This window comes from Pteropus medius, unplaced genomic scaffold (genome assembly GCF_902729225.1).
Source record: "Pteropus medius unplaced genomic scaffold, Ma_sr-lr_union100, whole genome shotgun sequence".
Classification (NCBI taxonomy): Eukaryota; Metazoa; Chordata; class Mammalia; order Chiroptera; family Pteropodidae; genus Pteropus; species Pteropus medius.
Window position 1 is genome coordinate 6,673,780 of NW_024356336.1, and position 25,112 is coordinate 6,698,891.

The 25,112-nt window shown below is 45.7% G+C and overlaps 1 protein-coding gene and 1 long non-coding RNA gene across 4 annotated transcripts in view; one reads left to right on the forward strand and one right to left on the reverse strand.

Annotated features, from left to right (window-relative positions):
* Positions 1-25,112, forward strand: part of LIMK2 (LIM domain kinase 2) — a 51,792-nt gene that overhangs the window by 12,275 nt on the left and 14,405 nt on the right. Inside the window, exons 1-4 of one of the 3 annotated variants that reach the window (XM_039862050.1) lie at positions 14,854-15,097; positions 23,263-23,398; positions 24,066-24,175; positions 24,771-24,959. In XM_039862050.1, the coding sequence (XP_039717984.1) occupies positions 15,021-15,097; positions 23,263-23,398; positions 24,066-24,175; positions 24,771-24,959 (512 nt within the window). In that variant the 5' untranslated portion in view covers positions 14,854-15,020. Of the gene's footprint in view, positions 1-14,853; positions 15,285-23,262; positions 23,399-24,065; positions 24,176-24,770; positions 24,960-25,112 lie in introns of those variants that run through there. The other 2 variants (XM_039862051.1, XM_039862049.1) reach the window with 2 other exon arrangements.
* On the reverse strand, positions 1,581-10,974 carry LOC120602021 (uncharacterized). The gene is made up of 2 exons (XR_005652621.1): positions 10,424-10,974; positions 1,581-4,840 (listed from the first exon to the last, which is right to left on the reverse strand). It is a non-coding gene; the product is annotated as an uncharacterized LOC120602021 (long non-coding RNA).

A 25,112-nucleotide genomic window follows, 5' to 3' on the forward strand; every position in this document is an offset into this window, starting at 1 on the left:
ATCATGCTTGTGGGAGAAGTAGAGCATCCAGGTTCAGTCTCCCCTTTACAGCTTTGCCTCAAGGAAGGAGTCTTTCTAATTCAACTCTATTGAAGGAGTTCATGTCCTGACTCCTGAGGTGTCTCACACAAACTGGATAACTGGAGCCTGGCAGTTTGTCCTGGGGAGAGTGGCCACTTTGGAGCCAATTTGACTTTTGCCCAGAACGGAGGAAGATCTTCAGTGCTGGCAAGGACTGTGTCTGACTCCAGAAGTAAGCCCAGGGTTATGAGCATGAGGCATCAACCTGAATGGTCTATTAAGGTCTCTTCAACCCTAGCTCACCGGTGATTCTCTGATGAATTCAGAGTATTTGGGTGCAGTTCTGCTGGAAACAGGACCCTGCCTTCATGCTACTCAAAGAAATTCATTCTTAATGACTCCCTTCTAGCCTTGCTCTTATCCAGCTGGGCTACAGTTACAATAAAGGAAATGACTTTTCTTATCCCCTTCCCCCACACCTTTGTTTTTCTAGTCACAGGGTGGGGCTGGATATTGAATGGAGAAATTGCTGGTGTTTGGCCCAAACTCTTCTCCTCACCTTCTTATACTACCCCATCCCCCATCTGCAGCCATATCCGTAATCCTGCGTTTTATAGCTTCCCGCCAAGTTTCTCAGGTGCCTGGGACAATAGGAAGCCACTTAAGGCTGGAACCTGGGACTGTACAGAGTAGGCCAGCTGACAGATCTCCTAGAAGTAGCCCAGTCTGTAATTGTGCTGGTACAGTTGGGCGCCTGGCCAGGATCCTTCTGATCTCTGGACACCTGACTGACCAGCCCTCCTGCTGCTGCTTCTCAACTTTTGCAACAGGTCTGTATGGACTCTAAGTACCTCTGGCCTTCCCTTTCCTTGAGCAGTGCCATTGATTCTAGAGCTGGGGCCATTCTCTCTGAAGTTCTCTGAAACTGGCTCCCTCTCATGTGGGGAGGCTGGGAAAGCAGCCAGACTGTGTGTCGTTTGTAGCTGAAGTTAAAGTGTGGAGATATGAATGATGACTTGGACTCTTGTCATGTTGGCAAACCGAAGAACCTTGGCAAATTTTCTGATGATTGTTCTTTCACTCTCATTAGAGATGTTTGGTCCAGGAGAAGTGGTTGTGGGAGGAGGGGAACGCTGCCTCTGTTAGTCTTTATGGCCCCTACCTGTGGGACTCGTTGCTTCACCCTGGTTCCTAACAGTGTTATCAGAGGGAGAAAAAAACCACCATTCTTAAGGCTCCTGGGAACTGTTCAGGGCCTCTTTTCTCAGGATCATGAACACAGACTATTTGAGCTTTCTCTTTTAAGAAGTGATTTTTCATGTTTGTGCTCTAAAAAAGGGGTAATACAGTTAGAAAGCTGTTGTCACTTCATCAGACAACAGACCATTTCTGCTAAATTTGTGACTCCAGGAAAGTTCAGTGAGGAAGTTACATATGTAGCAAACGGAGACTGTGGTGTAATAGGCTGGCCGATGACAGAGTGTTTTCTGTGATACTGAAAGCCATGCTCATTTTCTCACCTACACCTCCATCTAAACAAGCACTATTTAGAATCACAATTGCGGTAACAGTTTCCATTTATTGAGTGCTTACTCTGTGCTATATTATACACTGTCCTAAGCATTTCACATGCGTTATTTCGTTTAATTCTCACAGCAACCTAAGAACTGTAGAACTGGTCTTAACTTATTTTACAAATAGGGCAATGGAGGTTACTTGCTCACAGTCACAGAGCCAGTAAGTAGCACAGCTGGGATTTGAACCCAGGCATTCTGACCTTTTACTTAGAAGAGTCTCTTTGCATTCCTGAATATGGGCATGTCATTTAACCTCCCAGAGACTCTGTTTCCTCTTCTGTAACTTCAGGATCAAAACACTTACCCTACCTACCACACACTGGGTATCAGATAGCATTGAAGGGCTGGTTCATGAACTCTCAACTGTCAGTAAAAATGCCATTAAATTTCTCCTGAGTCTCTCTCTGGCTCAGGAGTGTGTAGAGCAACCCTGCCATCTGCTGTTGTGCTGTTGATATTGCTGCCGAATTTAATGATCCAAGCCTTTGATTCTAGTTTGCTATTTGTCTAGTTTATCTCTAAGGAAACAGCCAGCCAGGTCGTTAAGTCTAGCTACTGGACGGGAGGCTGGGGCCTTCCTGACAGGACAGGAAGGACAGACACCTGGGCCTTCCTGTGCCCCTACAAGGGACTCCAGCGTGAACATAAACTAAGACTCCTGGTATGTATCAGCATTATGTAACCTGCAGTGTGCTTTAATCCTGCCCTGTTCTTTAGGAAGAAAGAACTAAGACCCTGTAGAAGCCCCATAGCTGCTATTCAGGGCAGAGATGAAGAGGGGTGGGGTGGGGCCAGGGATGGATGACTGACGTCTGTTAAGCTTTGTTTAGTGAGTTTCACTTAGAATATCTGATTCAGCTCTCACAATAATCCTGCAACCCCATTTGGTAGTAAAACAGGAAGGCTCAGAAAGGTGATGTATCTTGCCCAGGGTCACACAGAGCTGACATTTGAACTCAGGTCTCCCTAACTCCCAAAAGGGTCCTCTTTGCACTGGGACTCCCAGGAAAGAAAAGTAGACTTGGAGTTAGAAGACCTGAATTTGAGTCTTAGCTGAGCCAAGATAGCTGTGTAACTGTGGGCAAGTTCCTTTGCCACTATAAATCTCAGTTTTTTATCAATAAAATGTGGCGAAAGTAATCCACCTCATAGCATAGTTGTGAGGGTCAAGGAGGTGATGGAGAAGATACTTCAAAAACATTAGAATGGTGTAACGTGAAGGGTTAGCAACAGCACATAGCAACATTGTGCTTCTTAGTCTAACCAACCATTCACATGGAACTTTGAGCATCATCTACTATGTTAAGGGCATCAAATTAAATGCTGTTGGGGATACAAATTTGACATACTGCCCTGGCCTCCTAACTGGCTCCCTCAGACAGTTGAAAAACAAGTAATAATGTGGAGCATTTCTAATAGTGGGCTGTAGACTGGCTTCCATTCTGTCTCTCCCCTGAAACGTTCTCTAAAGCTCCACTTTAGAGAAGAGTGGTCCAATGGCCACTCTTCAGTCTTCATCTTGTATGACCTCCCAAACTGCACTAGAAGAAGTAGAGAAAAGTGAATCAGAGTTTGGAGTCAGGCTGCTTGTGTTTTTATTCCAGCTTCTATACCAGCCACCTGACCTTGAGTCAGGTGCTTACTCTTTCTACCACAGTTACTTCAGCTGTAAAAGGGGAAATGGTTCTCACCTCAAAAGGTTGTTGTGCAGATTAAATTTGATCATGAAGTCAAAGCCTTTGCCATTACCTGGTCATAGTTAAGACTTAATAGATGTTAGCATTTATTATTGGTGTCTGTCACTGTTGAAACGTTCTCTTCCCTTGGCTTTCATAACATTCCACACTGTCCTGGTTTTCCTCCGCTTCTCAGGTCATTCTAGTTTGCTTATCCTTCTCTATCTAGCTGTGAAATGTTGATGTTTCTCCAGATTCGCTCTCTATTTTCTCCCTAGGTTATCTCACTCTCACCCTGGCTTCTGTTGTCCTCACATACTGATGACCCCAAAATTCAGTCCAAATCTTTCCACTGAGCTCTAGACCTATCTAGCCTACTGTCAACTTCACATTTCCATTTGAATGTCTTCCAGACATCTCAGACCCAGCTGGACTTTCAATCTTCACCCCAAAACTGACTCCCCTTCATTGTAACCTGTCCCACTGGAGGGCAGCACCATCTACTCACTGCTCAAGCCAGAACCTGGGAGTCCTTGATACTGCTTTTCTCATCTTCCAAGCCTGTTAGTTCTGTTTCTAGATAATATTTTGAGTGTGTCCACTTCTTTCCATTTCTCCTTATACCACCCTGCTCCAGGCTACCATTTTCTCATATGGATGCCTGCAATAGCCTTCTCACTGTCCATGTTCACTCTGTCCCCTCTAATATATTCTCCATAGAGCAGCCAGAGTGAGTGATCTGTAAAGAAAAATTCTGACCACATCACACTGTGTCATCTCTCTGTTCTTATACACTTCCACAACTTTCCAACATTCTTAGATAAAAACCAAAGTCCTTAATGTGGCCTGCAGAGTCCCCATAGTCTGTCCTCTCCCCACAGCCTCTCACTGTCTCTACTTCAGCCTCACTGCTCCTCGCTGGGTCCAGAACACACCCTTCTTCCTTCTGACACGGCCTTTGTTCATGCTGTTCCCTCTGCCTGGAATGTCCCCTCGCCCTCTTTTGGCCTAATTAACTCCTGCTCATCCTTCAGATCTTTACCTGGATGTCTCATAGAAATAGTTATAGAATAGGTCATGGCTCTTGTTTTGTGCTTTCTTAGATCTTTCTTTTGAAACTTCTTTTTGTGATTTTAATTTCACATTTATTTATTTGATCATCTCCTTAATGACATCCTGAGACCCCTAATATTCTGTAAACATAACTTGGTCAGGAATCATGTGGCGTTTTGCCCCTCATTGTGTTACCACTGAGCACATTGTTGGCATGGGAGGGATATTTGTTAAAAGAATTGCCGGGGTGGCCAAGAGATATGATGTAAGTGAGGCCTTTCCCGGCCCTTCCCCTTCCCCACATCCTTCCCTTAGCAGCCACCATGGTGCAGTTACTGTAAATGGCAGGGAGGAATTGGTTCCGGACATTGGGTTGTTTTGGAAAATTGCCTGCAAATGTTGAGGTGAGAAGTTAAAGCTTTGTCTTTGCCCCCAAAAGAGCCAGAGAGGCTGATCCAGCAGTCCTTCTATCCAGCAGTGGATCTTGAGCTCCACTTCTCTGTAGGTACAGTCCTGGGGAGAGAGAGGCAGTAGAGGGAAGAATGAGTTCAGCTACTCTAGCCCAAACTAATTATGAATTGCCCTGAAGTCTGTCAAATTTTGATTCTAATCGTAAGTTTTTAAAATTTGTTTTTAAAATTTTAGAAATCTTTGAAGGGTGGGAAGGTGTATATGGGTTGGTGATTCCCTGTGCACTTTGAAATGGAAGTTTGTCCTCTGGGAGTTACACTAGTTAGGTCTACATATTAGGAGAGCAGTAACGTGTGGTAGTTAAAAGCACAGACTCTAGAACCAGATTGCTTGGGCTGATATCCTGGCTCTTCTATTTATTAGTTGTATACCTTGGACAAGTTATTCACCCTTTCTCTGCTTCATTTTTTCTTCTATGAAGTGGAGATACTGACCTCTTATCTACCTCCTAGTGTTACTGCAAGGGGTAAAATGAGGGAAGTCATGTGTAGCACTGAGTGATAGGGCCTCACAGAGTAGTGCTCCTGAGTGTTAACCAGTTGTTATTAGCTGCTAGGGAACCAAATGTCTCCCAGGGCTGAATGATATGTGAATTGGTGATTGTTACATGTCTAAAGAAGTAATGATTTTTATTTAATTAAAAATAAGTTTTTAAAAAATGGTAGAATAATGAATGGCCAGCAGTGAAACAGAAAATGAAAAGTCAATGGGGCAAAACTAGTAGTGTGTCCAGATAAAGATACTGAATCTTGATTTGGACACCAGAAGGGAATTTTTTGTTTTAGACAGGGCTAGTTTGGCCAGCTCACTCCTGCGAGAATAAAATTTCTCTCCACGGCTTCTCATTTCCCTTTATTTTAAGTCCATGCTCACAGAGCAATCTTCTGATGCCTAATTCAGCTTCCCAGAACTCTTGATAATAGGAAGGATCTGGAGGTAGTGCCTGTATAGGGGATGTGGGTGTTCTGATTTCATAACATATGGGTGTCAATTCATAAATGGACAATGGGGTTGATAAATGGTTGTGTAGAGCCATCCTAGAATGTCTGCACCTCTCTGGGTACTATGAAGTCCTGTTTCTGGACCTAAAAGACCAAAAACAAGGCCTGGATTAGGGTCATTCACCAAGGTGACACTAGCCTCTGGGTCGTCAGCCAGTCACCCTTTCTCTGACCATAACCCCTTCCTCGTGGCTTTGTTCAGCACCGACCTACTAGTGTGGAATTTTTCATTCTCATAACTCCTTTCTTCTACAGAGGAAGAAGAAATTGAAGCCCAGAGAGCTTTAATGGCTTGCCTCAGATCACACAGAAAGTTTGTTGTTAGCCAGGTCACATTTCCAGGTCTTCTCTGCCAGGCCAGGGCTCTTCTCTGGGCATCCCCTGGGAATTTGTTAAGGCATCCAAAGCATTTTTCTCCCAGTGCAGCCAGGAGGAGAACGTCTATGTAAACAAGCATTTGACACTGAATGTTGGACATTCAGTTTTCTAATATTAGTATCACAGAGCAACAGTGGATGATTATCTAAAAGGGGTTGTGTGATCCCATTCGTACATTCTACACCCCATACAAACAAATCTCAGCTGTTAAAATGACCAACTCAGTGAAAATGTAGCCTGAGGACAAAGCCTTAGCCTACTGTTCGTGAACACTCATTGGCCAGCAGACATCATGTGGATATATATATAGCCAACTGTAGACTTGAGAGAGACAAACTGGCAAGTAAAGACCAGCTTGTCTTTGGTGTTTCAGGCTTTCCATCCTATTCATTGGGAAGCTCTGCTGCGTACATACCTCTGATAACTCTTCACTGCCTAAGGGCTACTCTTTCACCTGGCATACTGGGCCCTTGGTCCTCTGCCCCTGCTCTCTTCCACCATCCCAGCCTCCTCTCTGGTCACTCCTAACATGTGTCCTGCATTGCAGCTTATGGGCTGTACTCTGCTATGCCTTAGTTCATTTGCTCATGTTGTGCCTGTGATTGTCTGCCTGGCAATCAACCTGTTACATTCAGCCAATATATCCTGCCCTCTGTGGAAGAGCCTCCCTGAATCCATCATCACCCCTCCCCACCAATGAGAAGAAACTTTTTCTCCCTCTTTGTTATTCTCCTCATATCTCAGTTATAGCCTTGTCAATATTTGTTTACATATCTAACATCACTCTTACAGTATGAACTTCTGTAAGTCTGGAGCCATATCTAGTTCGTCTTTATGCCCCAGAGTGCCTAAAATGCAGCGGATACTCCGTGTTTCTTGGGTGAATGACATTTTTGTAGAATGACCACCTTTCTCTTTGGACCCTTGGATCAAGCCCTTCCAGTATGCATCATCACCATCTCTGCTCTGCGTGATTCTCCTAGGCAAGAGCTTTTCTTTTGAAGTGGGAGCATGGAATAAGACCTTTGTCTGTAAATATTATTCCAAAGTCTAAAATCATCAAAGCTAGGGCCTTCTGCACTGCCTCAGGGGGCTGCTAATTTGTCTTGTATTTCTCCTCCAAGGGCTAGAATTCCTCCTCCCCTGGCCAGTGTTGGAGGAGTGCTAATAAATTCTTTCTCCACTCTTCACTATTATTGAGGAAACCTCCAAGTACCTCAAGGCAGATTTGAATTAGGATAGTTTTCTTTGCTGTGTCACTTGTCTTCTGGCCATGCCTTCCTGCGGCTGTCCTATAGTGATCTTGGTTAGATCAGAGGGTCCTCTGCTGGGCTCTGTTCCCATCAGTAGCTATGACTCTTATAGCAGCACCAACTGTTTCTGAAGTTGGCTAAAGTCAGGTCTTGTACTTTGTCCTTTTAAACTTGTTTCAGTTCCAAAGGTGGCCTTTTCATGAGATGACCTTATATTCTGGAGTGACCTTTTCCCAAGGTACCTTGAGCACTACCACTAACTACAGTGTCACTGAGGAAGAGAGAGGCAGCTACTGTGGGTTACAGATGACTAAAAACAGCACCAGGGAGGTGAAAGTCCCCCACCAAACGTTTATTTATTGTATTGTATCCAGAATAAGATGAACAACCTATCTTGCAATCGTTTCCTCATTTGTAGCAAGGGCATAATAGCGATCTGTCCTGCCCGCCTTTCAGAGTCAGTATGAGAGTAGAACGAAGTCAAGTGCAGGAGCACGTAGGAGAGAGTAAAGCAGTGCTTTCTGTCTCCAGTGTGCATCAGAAACACCAGGGCTTGTTTAAAATGCAGATTGTGGGGCCAGAAATCTTCATTTTCAGCAATCTGCCCAGGGAAGTCCAGTGCTGCTATTCTTCTAGCCACATTTTCAGAAATACCAGTGTAAGTCAGATAGCAAGTGTAAAATAGTTGTTTGAGGCAACTGTAGTGTCTTGGACCTGGAATCCAAAGACTTGGGTTAAATCCCAGCTCTGCCAATTTTTAGACCTGCGACCTGAACAACCTTCTGTGTTGAACCTCAGTTCCTCATTTGCGAAAAGGAGATGATAACCTCAACCTCAAGAGTTACAAGAATTAAATAAAAGGATATGTGAGCAAGCCCACCTGAGTGCTTGGCTCATGGAACTGTCAGTATTTTCCAGAGTAAGAGCTAAGTGTCTGCAACTGCGGGGGTGTGGTGTCATTTTAATAAACACCAGGCAAAAGAAGATCTTTGGCGTCCATCTTAATCAGGTATCATGGAAATCTGGATAGAACCTTAGAGATATAATCAGATCCCTTCTTTTATAGCTCATGAAGTAGAAACTCGGAAGGGAGGACAGAAAGCCCAGGATGTAAGAGGGTACGCAGACATATGAAATGTGTTTAGATTTTCAGAATGAAAAAACTACTACCCAGTATACTGGGTGGCAAGGGGGGTGCGGCACTTATTAGCACAGTAACAGAGCCACTGTCAGTAACTTTTGAGAAACCATGGAGAATTGAAGGTAATACCCCAAGTATGTGTATTCGTTCTATACCTACTATATACCAGGCACTGGGGATTGATTAGTAAAATAAATATGGAGATGGCTAACTGGCTCAGTTTTCAAAAAGGTGGAAAAAGAGATCCCGGAAAAAGTAAACTCATATCCTTTTGACTTGACTCCACAAAATTCTGGTGGAATTTTGTGGACAAATTCTGATGGAATTTTGCAGATAATGGAATAAGTGGACAGTGAGTACTTAGCAAAGGAGCTGATCACTTAGAAAAGGATTCAGCAGCAGTGAATTTGTTATGGCTAATTAGATTTGACTTCATGTTCTCACTAGGTTGCTAGTCATGAGACCCTCTCTTGATTTTTACAAGTCATATGATAAACTCTTTCATGATATCCTGATAGTAAGAATGTAGGCAGAAAATCTAGAAAAATCAGATGTAGGAGTTCAACATACCCAGCAGTTTGGGACCCCATGTTGGAGAGGTGAGATTCCTGAATGTCTTGCTAGGGATCATGTTGAGGAAAAGGCATGGGATTTGACGTTAACAAACCTGGCAAAAGCCCTACACTCACAGTAACCTTGGATGAATTACCCACATCCCTGGGCTTCCTTTCCCTATCCTGTACTCCTTGCGAGGTTGTTGCAAGAACTAAACTAAATGATACTTTATAAACATTAGTTACTATCACCATTCTCATACTGTAGTTGCTCTTAACGGAGGTCCTGAATCATGTTTGTTTACTAAGCATCTGTGGACATCAGGTGAGGGCCTCAGGTAATCGATCTGGTAGTAGACAGATCTGGACCTAGAGCCCTTCTTTGTGATGTGCTTGGGGATATGTCAAGGGAACCCTTCCCAGAGGAGAGTAAATGCTCTGTTGGAGTTGAGACTAGAAAAAGGAGGAGGAGAAAGCCACCAGCTGGGGACATAGGAGACTGCAGGAGCTAAGATGGCAAAAGCTTAAGGGGCTGCTTGCAAGGGCCTTTTGTGGATGGGTCAGGAAGTAGAGTGGGGCAGAAGGTGGCCAGAGTGTTGACGCTGGTGGGGAAACCGAAGAGACAGCTTCAGGGGTCCTGAGTGCAGTGCACTCAGGCAGGCTTTGCCCTTGGACAAGAGCACTATGAAAAAAGTATGAAATATTTGCTCTAAATCATGAGACTTCTTTTTATTGTTGTCCATTTATCATTTTAAAAAGCAGCACTTAAATATAAGAAAAAAATATAAATAATGTCAAAATAGTAGCAAATGAAAACTAATTCATCCGGCTTCTTGTCTCACTACTCTAAAGAGAAACTGATAACTACATGGCAGAGTCTTCCAGGTGGTCTCTAAGGATTATGTGCATAGACTTTTTAAACAATGGGATTATTCTTACACTCTTTCTGACACTTGGATTTCTCACATGACACCTTACCCGGGACAATTTCTGTTTCTGTAGCTTGGACTTACCCTACTATTTTTAACAGTGCATCATATTCTATTGTGTGGATGTGTTATTATACTTAGCTCACTCCCATCATTAGACATATGGGATTATTCCTAATCTTTTAGTATTAAACAGTGCTGGACACATGCCTTGGCACATTTGTGGGAATATTTCTCTAGGCAAAATTTCTAGCAGTGGAATTGGTTGGACTCTCATTTTTAAAAGATGACTACTGCCGAATGTAGAAAGTGAGTTAGAAGAGAGAAGGAGAAGGGAAAGTGGTCAGTAATGGGGATGGCGGTGCTCACCTTTCAAGAGTCAGAAGCTGCAGCGTCCGCAGGAGCTCCCTTTTCTGGTTAGAGTCCTCCTGGCCAGTAGAGGGCCACACATGAGCACAGTTCCTTGCACTTCACATTATCTGACCGGAGCCTTCTTTGGAGGAGAGATTGGGGTGATTCATTCATTCGCTGCTCCTCCCCAGAGTGTTCACTTGAGCCTGCCTGCCTTGAAGGCTGTTGTCTCCAGCCTCTGGTAGCCGCCTTCAGCCCCTTCCAAGGAGTCAGTTTGCTCGGCTTCCAGCCAGGTTTCTAACTTGTGAAATGTGTAGGAGATTAGCACCCCTTATGCCATCTTATCCTGTCTATAACTTCCAGTCCAAGGGTCCCTGCAGATGTCTCTGGAAGCTGTAACTGCTGAATCCCCTGTCAGCTGCTCTGGGGACCTAGAAGAACAGCTTTCCACCCAGGACCAGTATCCAAGGGCAAGAGGGAGAAATACATCCTCCAGTGTGACCTTTTACCTCTCAGTTCTGGGAGGTTTGGGCCCTTTGATCTTGGCCCTGAGGAACCACACACTTGGGTCTCACATCTGGTGATCAGTCCTTCAGTGGTTCCTCCTGAAGGTCTGGATTTATGGAAGTCAGATGAATTCCACCTAGGAGGGGCTTCTGCTTCTTCAGCTTCAGCTCAGGACATGGGGAGACGGCTGCCCCTCTTCCAGAGGGAGGCAGTTTTCGTGGCATTGAGACGTCCTCTTACTAGTTCCCCACACACCCACCCACCCACTGAGTTCTTTGTAAGGGGAGTGGGGGGAACAGAGAATGCCTGCAGCCTCCTGCTCACATTCCTAGACATCGACTCACTGCACCCGCCGCCGCTGGAACAGCAGGGCTGTGTGAAATGTCAAGAGGAGTTATGCTCATGGGCTCCCTGGCCCCAGTTTCTTTGTGGCTTGCATTTTCTTCTATCCGCATTCTGTTCATCAGATGGAAATCAGAGAATGCAATTAGAAGATAATTTGCTAGTTCCAAATTTAATTTGGGGCCCCCTTCTTGCCTGATCGAATTACAGGGAACATAATAGATTTTTGGTGAGAAATAGTTGGCTCTGTGGCTAGGAGAAAAAGAGCTATGTCCTGTATGTTGTTTTCCCCTTCCACCCTGCTCCTCTGTGCTCTTGTGTGGCCCCCAGGCCAGGATTCTGATCCCCTCAGGACAGCTCAAGAAGTTTAAACTCAACTTGAGACCCAAGGAAATAGGGGGTCCTCTGCAACCTTAGAGGGCTGAAAATGTTGAAGCTGAAAACTATTCAGAGAACTAATCAAGGTCCAGACAGAGGCAGCAGCTTGCTGAAGGCCACATAGCTAGTCCATAGTGGTAGTAACAATAGTCTTAATGATATTAGCAGCTAACATTTATCAACCCTTAACATGTTCCAGACTGTGTGCCACGGGCTTACGTGCAATGCATTGTTGCATTCAAACCCAGACAATCTGGCTCTGGGCCCAGGCTGGGCTATAGCATAACAATGACAGAGCTCAGTATAGACAACCTGGGTTCGAATCTCAGCTTCACCTTTCACCGATACAGCTGGGTGATCTCAGGCAAGCGATTTAAACTTTCTGTATCTCCATTCCTTCCTATAAAGGGGAAATCTCAGCACTACCGACTAGTGTGGGTTAAAATTCATTCATATGTCTAAGTGCTGCAAGTAGTGCTTGGAGCAGACTGAGCACCCAGTTCAGTGCTCACCCCCCACTGCCTCTGGGGCTGGAATGTGGTGTCTGTGGCAGTTGAAAGATGTGGCTGAGTTCTGCACAAATGCCAAAAGCTGGTTGTCACTATTAGAGGCAGTAAACACAGTGGTTGAGTGTGTTGGCTCTAGAGCAGAGATCAGCAAACTATAACTCCACCTCCTGTTTTTGTGCATCTGTGATTTTTACATTTTTAAATGGTGGGAGGAGCAAAAGAATATTTTATGGCACACGAAAATTACATGAAATTCAAATTTCAGTGACCATAAATAAAGTTTTATTGGAACACAGCCATGTCTATTTCTTTACATTTTATACATGGTCACTTTCATGCTGCAGTGATGGAGTTGAGTAGCTGTGATGGAGTATTTGTATAGGACTGCCACCCTAAAATATTTGTTCTCTGGCCCTTTACAGAAAAAGTGTCCTGACCCCTGCTCTAGAATCATACTTACTGAGTTTGAAACCCAGCTTCACCACTTATCAGCTGTTTGTCTTCAGGCTAGTGACATAACCTTTCAGAACCTCAGTTTCCTCATCTGTTAAATGGGAATGTTAATATCTACCCACCATATATTGATAATTTAAGTATAATAGATAACAGGTGCGGGTCCGGACAGGCTTGCACAATTGTCCATCACAGGACCATGTGGCCTAATAGATAAAGCATCTGATTCCACACCAGAAGATTGAAGATTCATGTCCTTTCATGGTCACTCATAGGCTTGTTTTTTTCCCTCCACTTAAAAATTTTCTCTCTCTTGGGATTGCACCCTACTTGGGCCTAGGATCTCTGGGTGTGCCTGCTATTGGCCCTCCCACCCCTCAGGTATAGCCTTGTGCCTGCAACTGTGGAGCTCAGGACGCAGGGCCAAATTGCACCCAGGGTGACCCCAAGGGCACTGCAGGACCAATGCTGGCCAGACCCAGGCAGGCTGAAGCCACCAGCCCCAGTGCCCGGGAACCCAATGGGGATTGGCTACATGAATTAGAGTTAAGATGAAGAGAACTGTGACAGATGAGGTATTGGACTAGGTGTGGGGGGTAGGGTAGTTGCCCCAAGGGGGTCAGAGGACAGGTTCATCTTAAACTATAATAGATTATTGTGATAAAAAGTTTGGAAATGGTAATAGTTGGACAATATTATGAATATAACTGATGCTACTAAATTGTATGTTTAAAGAAGTGGGAAAAATGTCAACTTTATCTGTCTACACACACACACACACACACACACGCACACACATACACCACAATAAAAATGTTTTTAAAAAATAGATGCAAAGAACATAACATGGGGCCTGGAACATAAGTGCTCAATAAATGGTAGCTTATAATAGGGTACAAACACAATCTCTCTTTTCACATTTATTGTTATCCCTGTGCCCAATCAGAGGAATGGAAAAAGGCTCTCTTATAACCCATCTACCACCTTTGCCATAGACAAAGGTGACTTTACTGGAGAGGAGCGTGTGCCTGCTGGGAGAGAGCTGGTCTCACTCCCTCAAGTCAAACAGTGAGGTCTGGACGTGCCCCAGTCTTCTCCAGCATCCTTGCTTTTTCCCTCAATAGTTCTGCAGATGAGATAAGGGAGTTTTCAATGGTGGGCTCTGGTTTGGGTATCTCTATAGCTGGGCTTTTCAGACAGACTCCCATTCTAGATATCTAGGCCCATCATCCCCACAGGCACCTGGACCTTGTTCTCCATCATCCCCCATTTTTCAGTTTGAGAAGCCTGGTTACCATGGACACAGTGGAAGAAGCACCACTGCCTGCCTCCTGAGGCCAATGGATGGTATTCTGGGAATGAACAAATAAATGAAAGAGAGGGGACAGGTGACTTGGGCTCAGTCCCTGTGCTCTCTCCTACTTACAGAAGGGCTTTGAGGGAGATGTTTCCCTTTGAAGAGGCAGAATGAAGCTCAAGGCCTGAGATCTCTGGCTCTGGAGTCACATGGGCCTATATTTAAATCCCAGCCCTGCCACTCACTAGTTTTAGGTAAGTTACCTAATCTCTCTGTACCTTGCTTTCCCTTGGGTAAGTTACCTAATCTCTCTGTACTTTGCTTTCCCTGTTTATAAAGTGGAGATAATTCCCACCTCAAGGAAATAAGAGAGTGCTTATACAGTGCTTGCCACATGGAGAGGCACTAGGTGTTAGTTAACACTCTGGGTCTTGTTTCCTCATCTGCATCAGCTCTGCCCAGAAGGGGAGTGGCAGCCCCCATTGGCCAGCTCTTGGGGCTGTCCCCAGGCCAGGCAGAGGGAAGGGATGAATGGGGACTCTAGTGCCAGGAACAAGTCAATGCCTGCATGGAGCAGAGAGCCCAAAGGGCAGCTCTCTGGACCTGGGTCTCTGGACCTGCTTCTCCTGCCATAGAGGCCCCACTTCTGGGGGTGTGGCTTGGCCTGAAACTGATATCCTGGGCTATTCTTTACCTCCCAGCAGAGTTACTGCCATTTGGGCAGCTCCTCAGGCTGGAGACACTTGGAGGCAGATGTGCTCACTCTCTTTCCTGCCCTGTGCTCAGGGATGGACGCTCAGCCAACCCTGGTTATTGTCTGTGGTGCCTGCCTACAGCCTCTCTCCAGCCCAGCTCCACCCCTTGCCTGCAAGGTCTGTTTCCTAATAGCTGCTCCAACCACACACCTCGGTTCCGCGAGGAGCCCCTCCTCTTCCTCCCTCCCTCCCTCCCTCATCAGGGGTGGGACTGAAGAAGAAGGCTAACTTGACAGCAGCGCTTCTTTCTTAGCTAGTCACCGGCCCCTGCCCAAGAATGCCTGTGCGTGTGTAGCCTCCGCAGAGAGGTGGTTCTCCCGGAGCCCCAAGGGGCCGCCTGAGCTTCCGAGAACTGGGGAGGAGCCGTTCCAGCCATGAGCCCCTTTGGGAATCTGCTGGGGGGCAAGTGGCCCGCAGTCCTCATGCCCCTCTGGCTGCTCCGGAGGGAGAGGTGAGCGCTGGGCAGCAGGCCTGCAGCCAGAGGTACCGGGAGCCCCAGACCTGTCATGGTGGCCGTCTGCAGCCAGCCTGAGGCACTCCCAGACGGGTTTGCAGCTGAGCTTGTTTATCTGGTGTGGGAAGAAGATGGGGAGTTACTTGTCCATCCCGGCTTACTTCACCTCCAGAGACCCCTTTCGGTGAGTTGGGCTCTGAGTCCCCCTCCCCACCTCCTCTTCTGGCCCCTGGTCCTTCGGGGAGGGCAGAGGCCTCCCTGAATCTGCTTCTCAGATTTCACTTGTCCTCTGACCATGGGTTCTATTAGAAGATAGTAGAAGCTGTTTCCAGACAGAATCAGCCTGGCAAAGGCTCCCCACCATGTCCTGGGAATGGTGAGGTGAGGGATCTGCTTAGAAGGAAGCTCCTGGGGAACTCCAGCTCTTTCCTTCCCGGACACACCTGGAAGAGCCTCCAAAAGATGCTGCTGACTGGCCTGCTCTTGTATTACTGCTTCTGGGGGAAGAACACAGATAGGGTGCTGTTCTTCCAGCTCTCACATATCTTACCTGCAGGCTGTGCTGCCTGCCCAGGAATTTGTCCCAACAAGCAGGATGGACAGGTTTTGCCAAACAGCATGGAAGCTGACACGGTCTGGGTGTGGGCAGCCTGGTACTCGGTAGGCATTCTTAATGGCAAGGACATTTGTCTCTGGCCTAGGGCTTCTGAGTTCTCAGGGGAGTTCAGTTGCTAGGGAAAGGCCTGGGCAAGTGCTTCTAACACTGGGGCAATTGGCTTTGTAGTGTTTCTGAGCTGCAGGGCCAGCCCCCAAGCATGCCAGGCCTGAGTACCTCTCAGGCCTCTTTCTGTGGCGTACTCAGAGGGAGGTGTGGAAGCTTTCTCACTACCTCAAACCTGCTTTTCTTTGCTCTCTGCCCCACCCCGCCTCCAACAGAAACTCCCTGGGGGTTACTGGCCCTCAGGGTCCCTCTTGAATGGAGTCATTCTTGGCTGGGGTGGGGCTTGTTTTCATTCTTTGGGAGCAGCCTGTTGTTCCAAGGGCTGCCTCCCCCTCACTAGTGGTCCTGCCGCACTTCTCCCTTCTGGCTTCCCCGACCCACCCCTATGCCCAGACTTTGCTGCTGGGACGCTAGTCAGGTGGCAGGGCCTGGGCAGAAAAGCAGAACACCATGTGGTTTCACGGAATTACGGGACTGGTAGAGTGGTGAGAAGCCTCTGGATTTGGGGGAGGGGGAAGGGAACCGGTCCTCAGTGCTGACTCTACCAGGCGTCCTGCTAGGCAGTTTATCCTTTGATCGCTCAACAGCCTAAAGACATTGTGTCCCCATTTTTCAGATGAGGCAACCGGTTTCAACAGAGATAAAATGGGGTCCTTCTGGGCAGCCTCTCCATCTTCCTGAGTTTCTCTCATCCTTCAGAAGGTTGCACCTTTCCCAGGGGCGCTCTAGGTTTGTTTTCCTCTCCCAGCAGAGAGAGGACAGAAAAACGGCCCCCATAGTTTGCCTGGTATATCATCGAAGGGATGGCTGAGATTCTTTTCTGCAGAGCTGATATGAATTGATCTTGAGTTTAGAAGGCAGGTTTTACCATGTGGAATCAAGATGCCCAGTGTTTGAAGTAGCCACTAGTTTAAGCTAGAACCTCATTAATGCCTCTTATTCTTAATCCGGGAAAGGCAGTTGGGGGAGGGGTTGTTCCCTTAGGGGCCAGGAATGCTGTGCCCCTTTTAATATCTGGGTGCAGGACCAAACTTCTCAGGAGCTATAGCAGATAATGAACTCTCAATCTGGACTTTTGAGGGACAGGCCACCAGTGTCACCCTGGTCTTCCTGTTCTTCGTCTTGTTCTCCCCCAGCCCCTCTGGGAAAGCTGACAATCCCCACCACCCCAAGGTCTGTTTGCCCAGCTGAAGTCAGGGGTTACTGACAGACTGACTCACTATAGACCTTCTCCCCTCCCCCAAATGGGAGGCCACATTCCTGAAGCCACATCTGAAGGCACATTGAGCTCTGTTCCACAGGAAGGACCACCCAGACCCTCTCCCAGGTATCACTCTAATCAGTCACTACTGTCACTGCCTGGTCAAAAAGCCGCTTCCACCATCAACCCCCTCCTTTGTTACAAGGTGTCCTGAAGGACTCCTTTCTGACCAGGTGCCTATTCCCTTCCTGGGCCCCAGTTTACTGTCTGCAGAGCGTGGGGACTGGACTTCCTGGGCTCCTGAACATGACCCTTGCCAGATTCTGTGAAACAAATTAAGTCCTTGACCCCAGGCCTCTAGGGGAGTACAAAGTCCACAGGAGTTCCGAGGCTGTGGTTGCGAGGAAAGTGACGCACTAGATTCCATGGGGACATGATCAGGCGTGACAACGGCAAGGGGAGGGAAGAGAGAGCAAGGATAAAGAATGTAATTTCTGTGCCCTGTACACTCATGCCTGACAGGCCATGCTTAGCAGAGTACATTGTCTTCCTCTGCCACTGCCACTCACGTCAGGGGTGAGATGCAATTGCAGGTGTGCTCTCAATAAGAAAACACCTCAGATTTACAAAAGAAGTAAATTAAGGACTGACTTTTGTCTGACGTCTTTAAAGGATTTTTTTAATAGCATTTCTCTTAATGTCCAACACTGATTTAATGGGTTTGGTTTACACATTGTCTCTTGAAGAAAACAAGTGCATCTTTATATTGTAAAGCAATCCATGTTTACAGGGAAAAATTATTCTTAACCCTGCCCAACTTAGCAGTAACATTTGGCAGCTGCCTAAGGTCCTGTGGGAGACTCTCTCCTCATCTGAAAAATGAAGGGCTGAGATCAAGTGAATGGTTCCCAACTCCACAACTCCACATGTGGTTCCATGGAGACACACAACCTCTTTTCCATTTTTTCCAATTAATGAAGGTTCTATCCTTAACTAATACAACTGCACAAATTACTTAGAACTACAGGCTTCTTGGCTTTCGGTTGGAATTGAATCAGTGCACCCTGATAACACTTATTTCTTGCTGACCAGAGGCTCATTATGTGTTTGGTTAATTTTTAAAAGCAGTGTAACAATTTATTTCATAATATTTAGAGCTAAATTGACAGTCTGTTTCAGTCTACAGGGTCTCCATGAAGGAATAGTAGTAATAGGATCTTTGGCGGTAGAAGACAGGGCTATGATGGACCAGTGTCTTTATACCCCTGTTATATCTGCCCCTCTGGGCCTTGGGGAGAGTTGGCATCCCATCTCTAGCCATGACACTTTCAGGCTGGGCATCAGCCAGGCCTTTACCAGGACATGGAAGGGCTTGTTCTTTAACCTGTGTGAATCCATTGTAATAATGACTGTTTGGTTCCATTACCACATAAGTTTGAAAATTTACCTGTAAACATTTGGCCTGAAGAATTTACATGTGATTGAGGGCTGGGCCTATATCTTATCTCACATGGCATCTCCCAGCATAGCACCTTGCCTGTTAGGTCTTGTACATCCTAGATGCATAGTAACTATTTCCCAGTTGCTAGGGATTGATTAGAATGTATTGGTTTTCTAATTAATTAGATAAATAATTCATTTTAGGACCTTCTCTACTTACAGAAATCCGTTTGGTTCTGGGCCAAGAAGCAGGTCCATACTGCTCGGGCATGAGACAAAAAAGGGGTCGGTCTGCCTCCTTTCACCCTTGGTGTTCTCAAAGAGGAGAAGGAGGGAAATGAAAACTTACTGAACACCTGTCATGAGCCAGGCATCATGCTAGGCATTTGTATAAAATCGAATTCTCATAACTCCATGAGAGTTTATCATCACCAGTGTACAAATGAGGAAACTGAGGTCCAGAGTCATGAAACTAACTGGTTTTAGGTGACACAGATAGTAAATGGCAGAGAAGGAAAATAGACCTTAAAAGAGTTATTTGTGAGAATCTCAACTGATTATCTTTTTTAAAAACTCTGCTGACTCAACAGACCTCGGTTTAGATCTGAGCTGCCCACTGGACTGACTGCCCGGGTTTGGTGCCCTTTGTATCTGCCCAGACCGTCTGAAGTGCTTTGGAAGAGGAGTTTTGGAGGTCTTCCATGCATGTGAGCCTCTCAGTGATCCCCTGGCTGAGGATTTCAGCTTTGTTCACTCTGGCTGCTCAGAAGAGTGTCATGACTGAGGCCCTGGCCCTGGGTTCAGGGTTCTGCTGCATCCATACTGGACTCCCTGGGGCCTGCAGCCAGGGCGAAATTTAACTTTCACTTGAAACTTTCAACAATTGAAAGCTGGAAAAAAAAAATCTCTTTGCTTTGGGAAGAATACATTTTGGCCAGGGCCTCTGAAAATCTGAGGTGTGATTTTTTTTTTTTTTTTTAAAGAAAAGTAGCATCTTACATTTCCAGAGTATATTTTGGATTCTTTTCTTAAAAAGGTAGAGACTTCTGGGGAATGGAATGTTGTAGACTAAATGAAGGTAGAGAATCTTGCCATTTAACAATCAGTTCTTGGGCTTAAGGAAAAGCCTCACAAAGTGTTAACACTAAAAGGACTTGAGTTCTCAGGGCTCCATCCTCCTTATTTTCATAGACGAGAATTCGAGGCCCAGTTTAGTAGATGTGCCACCTTACTCAGGTGTAGTACAATGAAAATGTCTTCATAGCCAAGTACGCATAGGTTCAGATTCTAGCTGCTATAAGTATTAGGCAATGTTGCAGAAGTGACTTGACTTTGCTTTACAGTCTTCTAGTGTATAAAACAGAAATAATCCCACGTTGCAGTGATCAGTATTAGAGATAGTGTAAGTATATAAGTGAGGCACTTCATAGAGTGCCTAGAATATGGTTGGCATTCAAGTAGCAAGTAATAGTAACTGTTGTTAATATCTAAGCTAGAACTGAAAGTCTGCCATGGCAAACTTCTCTGGGGAGTAGGGGGAGGAGGGAGATAGATGGGGTAAAAGAAGTCAAATATGTGGTGACAGAAAGAAATCTAAGTATGGGAGGGGAACATACAATGCAATATGTATATGCCTTACTGTTAAATTGGACACCTGAAACACTGGATTTCGTTAACTGATGTCACCAAAAAAAAAAAAAAAGTAATAAAAAAACACAACTTCTCCAGTGGCCTAAGAACTAATTGTGTTCTGTATCAAAACAGCTTGGGGACTCATAGCCCTCCTATCAGCTGTTCACCTTACTGTTCTTCAGAAACACCTGTGGTGACTGACTTTCGGTCATGCTGCTGGCCGTGCCCTTCGAAGGCATTTCTTGACACACATGTGCATTGGTGATGGGGCACTCCAGCCAGGTGTTCTTCCCAGCAGGCTGGCGTGGCTCTCTCCTGCATGCCTGCACTCGTTTCCCTCCCTGTTCCTTCTCTTGGGCCTGGCAAGGGCACTTAGAGCAAACAAAAGCAGGATACTGGCAATGGAAAGGAGGACGTGTCCCGGTGCTCCTGTGCCCTGCAGCGCGCATACCATTGAAAGGGTGTAACAGGACCCAGGCCTGCAGTTGGGTACAAATATGTATGCACTAGCTTTTCTCTATTGCAGACCGGAGAAGGGCAGGACCTGGTGACTATGAGCCACAGAATCCTTGTGCTCTCACCAGGACTGCTGGTTCTTGCCATTCCCACCATTTTCAGTTTGGAAACATTTGCTAAGGGCTTACTCTGCCCAGCCCTTTGCTAGGTGCTGAGTCTACCAAGACTAAATGGGACACTGTTCCTGTCTTCAAGGAGTTCACAGTCTAGTGAAGAAGATAGGAGACAAGGAGGAAGCCCCTGCTTCTAGTGCTAGCCCTCTTCTAGGCACCTCACAGTCATTCAGAACCTCACTTAATTCTACCCTGAAAGTAGGAGGCGATATCGCCATTCCACAAATGAGAAGTGAAACAGCTGACCTAAGATCATGTAAGTGGTAAGTGGTAGTGAAGAGATTTGAACCTTGGGTCATCTAGGGGAAAATATAGTTATGAACAGAATTGAGGAGATCGAGGGTACAGTCTAAACCCCTCATTTTACATGTGGGGAAACTGAACCCAGAGAGGGAAAGGGGCTTATCCAAGAGCAGGTAGCTCCTAAGAACTTGAACCCAGGTCTCTCTTCTCCCAATTCAGAACTTATCCAGCAGACCTTTTACAGAGAGGAATTTGAGTTACATGCCCAGAAAGGGTCTTCCCTTCAACCTCCTAAAATTTATGGTTCTCACTGTGCCATTCTAGGTACTTCATATCATATTCATACTCTTGATGGCATACTGAATTTTCAAGACCCTGAAGTTCAGCATCCATGGGACAAGTAGGAAATGCTACAGGATGAGGGTGGCTGATAGCAGAAGCCTTCAGTGTTTTTTGAGTGCCTAGGGAAATTGGACACTCCATAGAGAGGGATTTTCAAGGGTCCTGTTTCTGTAGACCTCTCTAGCTCCACAGCTTTCTCCATTCTTTTATACAGCTTCTTCAACTCATTCCTCCTCTACCTCCTGCAGTACTTAAAAGTAATAGCACTCATTGTAGTCTCTCACCTTGCATTGTTTAAATTAACTTTTGTTTAGACATTCTCTTTTCCAACTCCATTATAAGCTCTTGGAAGGTGGAGTAGGGGACCTTGTATATCTATCTTTTATATCTTCAGTGGCTAGCAAATTACTATAATAATACACTTCCCTTGCCCCTCACAGTTTGCAAAAGGCTTTCCTCATACATTAACTGATTTAGTTTCATGGTGGCTCTTTGTAGTAGGATGCTATTGGTCACATTTTGTCAGTTAGAAAAAGCTACTAAGAGTCGTCCAAAGCTACCCAGCTAGTGGCAGTAAGTGGCTGATAATATGAGCTACCGTTATTATCTTTAATAGTTAACACTTACTGATTTCCTACTGTACTAGGTCTTTTATATGAACTATGTATGCTTTAGCACATATGATTTCGCTTTCACAGTAGTGCATTTCACAAATGAGGAAACTGGGTTAGAGAAATGAAAGAACTTGCCCAAGATGACATAACTGGTAAATGGAAGGGTCAAGATTTAAACTAAGAGGCAGATCTATTCTGCCTTTCGGAAGCGAGGATATGACCAGTGTGAGTGGTGTGAGGCTTTGACAACAAGAATAGAGAGTCTGTTAACTAGAAAGAAAAAGGCAGTGTGAGCTCAGCAGGTCAGAGAGCTCTTAGGTCTGGGTGTTGGGAGGCTCAGAAATGAGGAGGAGCTCGTCTGTGCAGACATGACCTGAGCACACACCTGACCTGACAGAGAGGTGGAGCTTCACAACCAGGTGACTGAAGGAGAAGGGAGCTGTGGGTCTAACATGTACATCGTGCACAGTTCTAATGGAGTTTTGTTTTTTTCCCCTAATGTTTTATTTTGAAAATTTCCAAATATATAGAGAAGTTGAAAGAATGGTTTAAAGAACACCCATGTACCCTTCACCTAGATTTATCACTTGTTAACTTTCTCTTTGTCTGTCTATACACACACATGTGCATGCAATGTATTTATATTTGCTGGACTGTTTAAGTTGTAAGTATCTTGACTTTTACCCTTCATTATTTTAATGTTTCTTCTAAGAATTCTTCTATATAACCAAAGTATTGTTATCACATCTAAGAAAGTTAACAGTAATTTCACAATATAATCTAACATATAGTCCAGATTGCCTCAGTTCACTCACAGCTGTTTTCTTTTTCTATTCAGAATTGATTCCAAGGCTTAGGTGGTACATTTAGTTGCTATGTCTCTAGGCCTTTTAAATCTCTGCGCCTTTTTTCTCCCCATGACAATAACTTTTTGGAAGACTCAAGACCAGTTGTCTTATCAAATGACCCATGTTCTGGATTTTCCTGATTGTTTCTTTATGCTTAATGTTTTTGGGGAAAGAATGCTATATTAGTGATGTTGTTGAAGGGTACATTTTGAAGAATGGAGGTGACTGAGTTTCTTTAGTTTATTGAGATATCTCTCTAGACCAGAGGTTCTTAACTGAGGCCATGATTAGGCTTCAGTCTTTGACACACATATACCCCACACCTAAATTACATGCACATTTTCCTTATATGTGCTTTTTTATGGAAGAGGCTTCTTGGCCCTTAACAGATTCTCAAAGAGCTTCAAGACCCAAAGAGGTTAAGAAACACTGGATCCAAGAAACATCTGGATTCTAAAGATCCAGGAGAGTATCTCTTCTCTTGCCTTTCAGGTGTTCAGAATGCCAGGAGTCCCTCACCAACTGGTACTATGAGAAGGATGGGAAGCTGTACTGCCATAAGGACTACTGGGGGAAGTTTGGGGAGTTCTGCCATGGTTGTTCTCTGCTGATGACAGGGCCTGTCATGGTAAGTAAGTCCCTCCATCTCTGCCTTCTTGGTCATCAGAATCCATTGATAGTGTTTTTAGTTCCCAATGGTCATGCATCTTCTGGTCTTCCCATCAACCAAGGCCTCTCTCTCTCTCTATTTAATTATTTAACAGATATTTGTTGAGTATATTTGAGTGCCGGGTAAGGTCCTTCCCTCAAAGACTTAACAGTCCAGTGTTAGGTATGGGTGAGTAGGCAGGCAGGGAGGAGACACAATACATTTGGGATGAAGGCTGTAAGGGAGAGCATTACAGCTTGAGAGGAGGATACACTGAGGTTGTGTTCAAGGAATCAGAAAGGGAGACTCTGAAATGGGCTGCTCTAGACAAAAGGCTTTAAGCCTAGTCACAGACATGCCAGCCCTGTGTTGGAAAAACTGTGAGACTGTCTAAGGGGGATAATTACTTCTGGGAAACTGTTCTCATGGCTGAGATCAAAACAGTTTTTTGCAATCTTGGAAATGAAAGGGAGGCACCAACCTGACACTTCCACTGGTACCTCTAAGGTAGGAAATACAAAGATACATTATGACCAGGGTCTGGAGATCCTTGATTGGAGGTCACTCACCCATCCCTGTCCTCACTTCAGCAGCAGTGAGGACTCACTTTCTCTTTCTGACCACCTTTCTCCCCACCTGCTTACAGGTGGCTGGGGAGTTCAAGTACCACCCAGAGTGCTTTGCCTGTATGAGCTGCAAGGTGATCATTGAGGATGGGGACGCTTATGCCCTGGTGCAGCACGCCACCCTCTACTGGTAAGATGGTGGCCTTGTGTCCATCCTCCTCTACAAGAGTGGCTGAGAGAGAGTGACAGGGGTAACATGAGTTGTGCGGAAAGACTGCTGGAGTATCAGCATTGAATTCCTATCACAGCAATGCTCTTAACCGGCTCTGTAACTTGTAAGCAAGGTGATTAACAGCCCTCTGGCCTCTGTCTTTACCTACTGTGAGAAAAACAACAGTGCCCTGCAGTCCTCCTAGAGGGAGAGAATGGCTAGGAAGGTGCTCTCCGAGAAGGATCCCAGAACATTAAAGGCAAAGGCCCCTTAAAGCTCACTCAGTCCAACTGCCTTGGTTGACAAAGGAAGTCAGGATGAGGCCCAGATTGGAGAGCGGGGCTGGGCTCTTACTCAGTCAGAGGCAGGACAAAGAGAACCCAAGCCATCTCATCCCCAGTCCCAGTCCACCCCAGGGAACCCAGGCTCATTCTGAGCAGCCAGCTGGATCATGGCAAGAATGGTAATAGTGGGACTATGGATACTATTGCTGGAAGCCTTGTAGTGCAGTGGTCGCTGGGGGCTTCCAGGTTGGGCTCCAGGATCTTAGCCCCTTTACTGCTCCTTTCCCCAGTGGGAAGTGCCACAACGACGTGGTGCTGGCACCCATGTTTGAGAGGCTCTCCACAGAGTCTGTTCAGGACCAGCTGCCCTACTCCGTCACACACATCTCCATGCCAGCCACCACCGAGGGCAGGCGAGGCTTCTCCGTGTCCGTGGAGAGTGCCTGCTCCAACTACGCCACCACAGTACAAGTAAAAGAGTAAGTATTTTGAGAACCCTGGTGGAGGAGTTCTTGAGCAGAGTCATAGATGGGCTTCAAGGAGCTCAGAACTCCAGTCTTATGCAGAGCTCTCTTTGTCCTCATCTCGTGTCTTTCTCCTGGAGCTCACTATGCTGTAACCACGCATGGGGC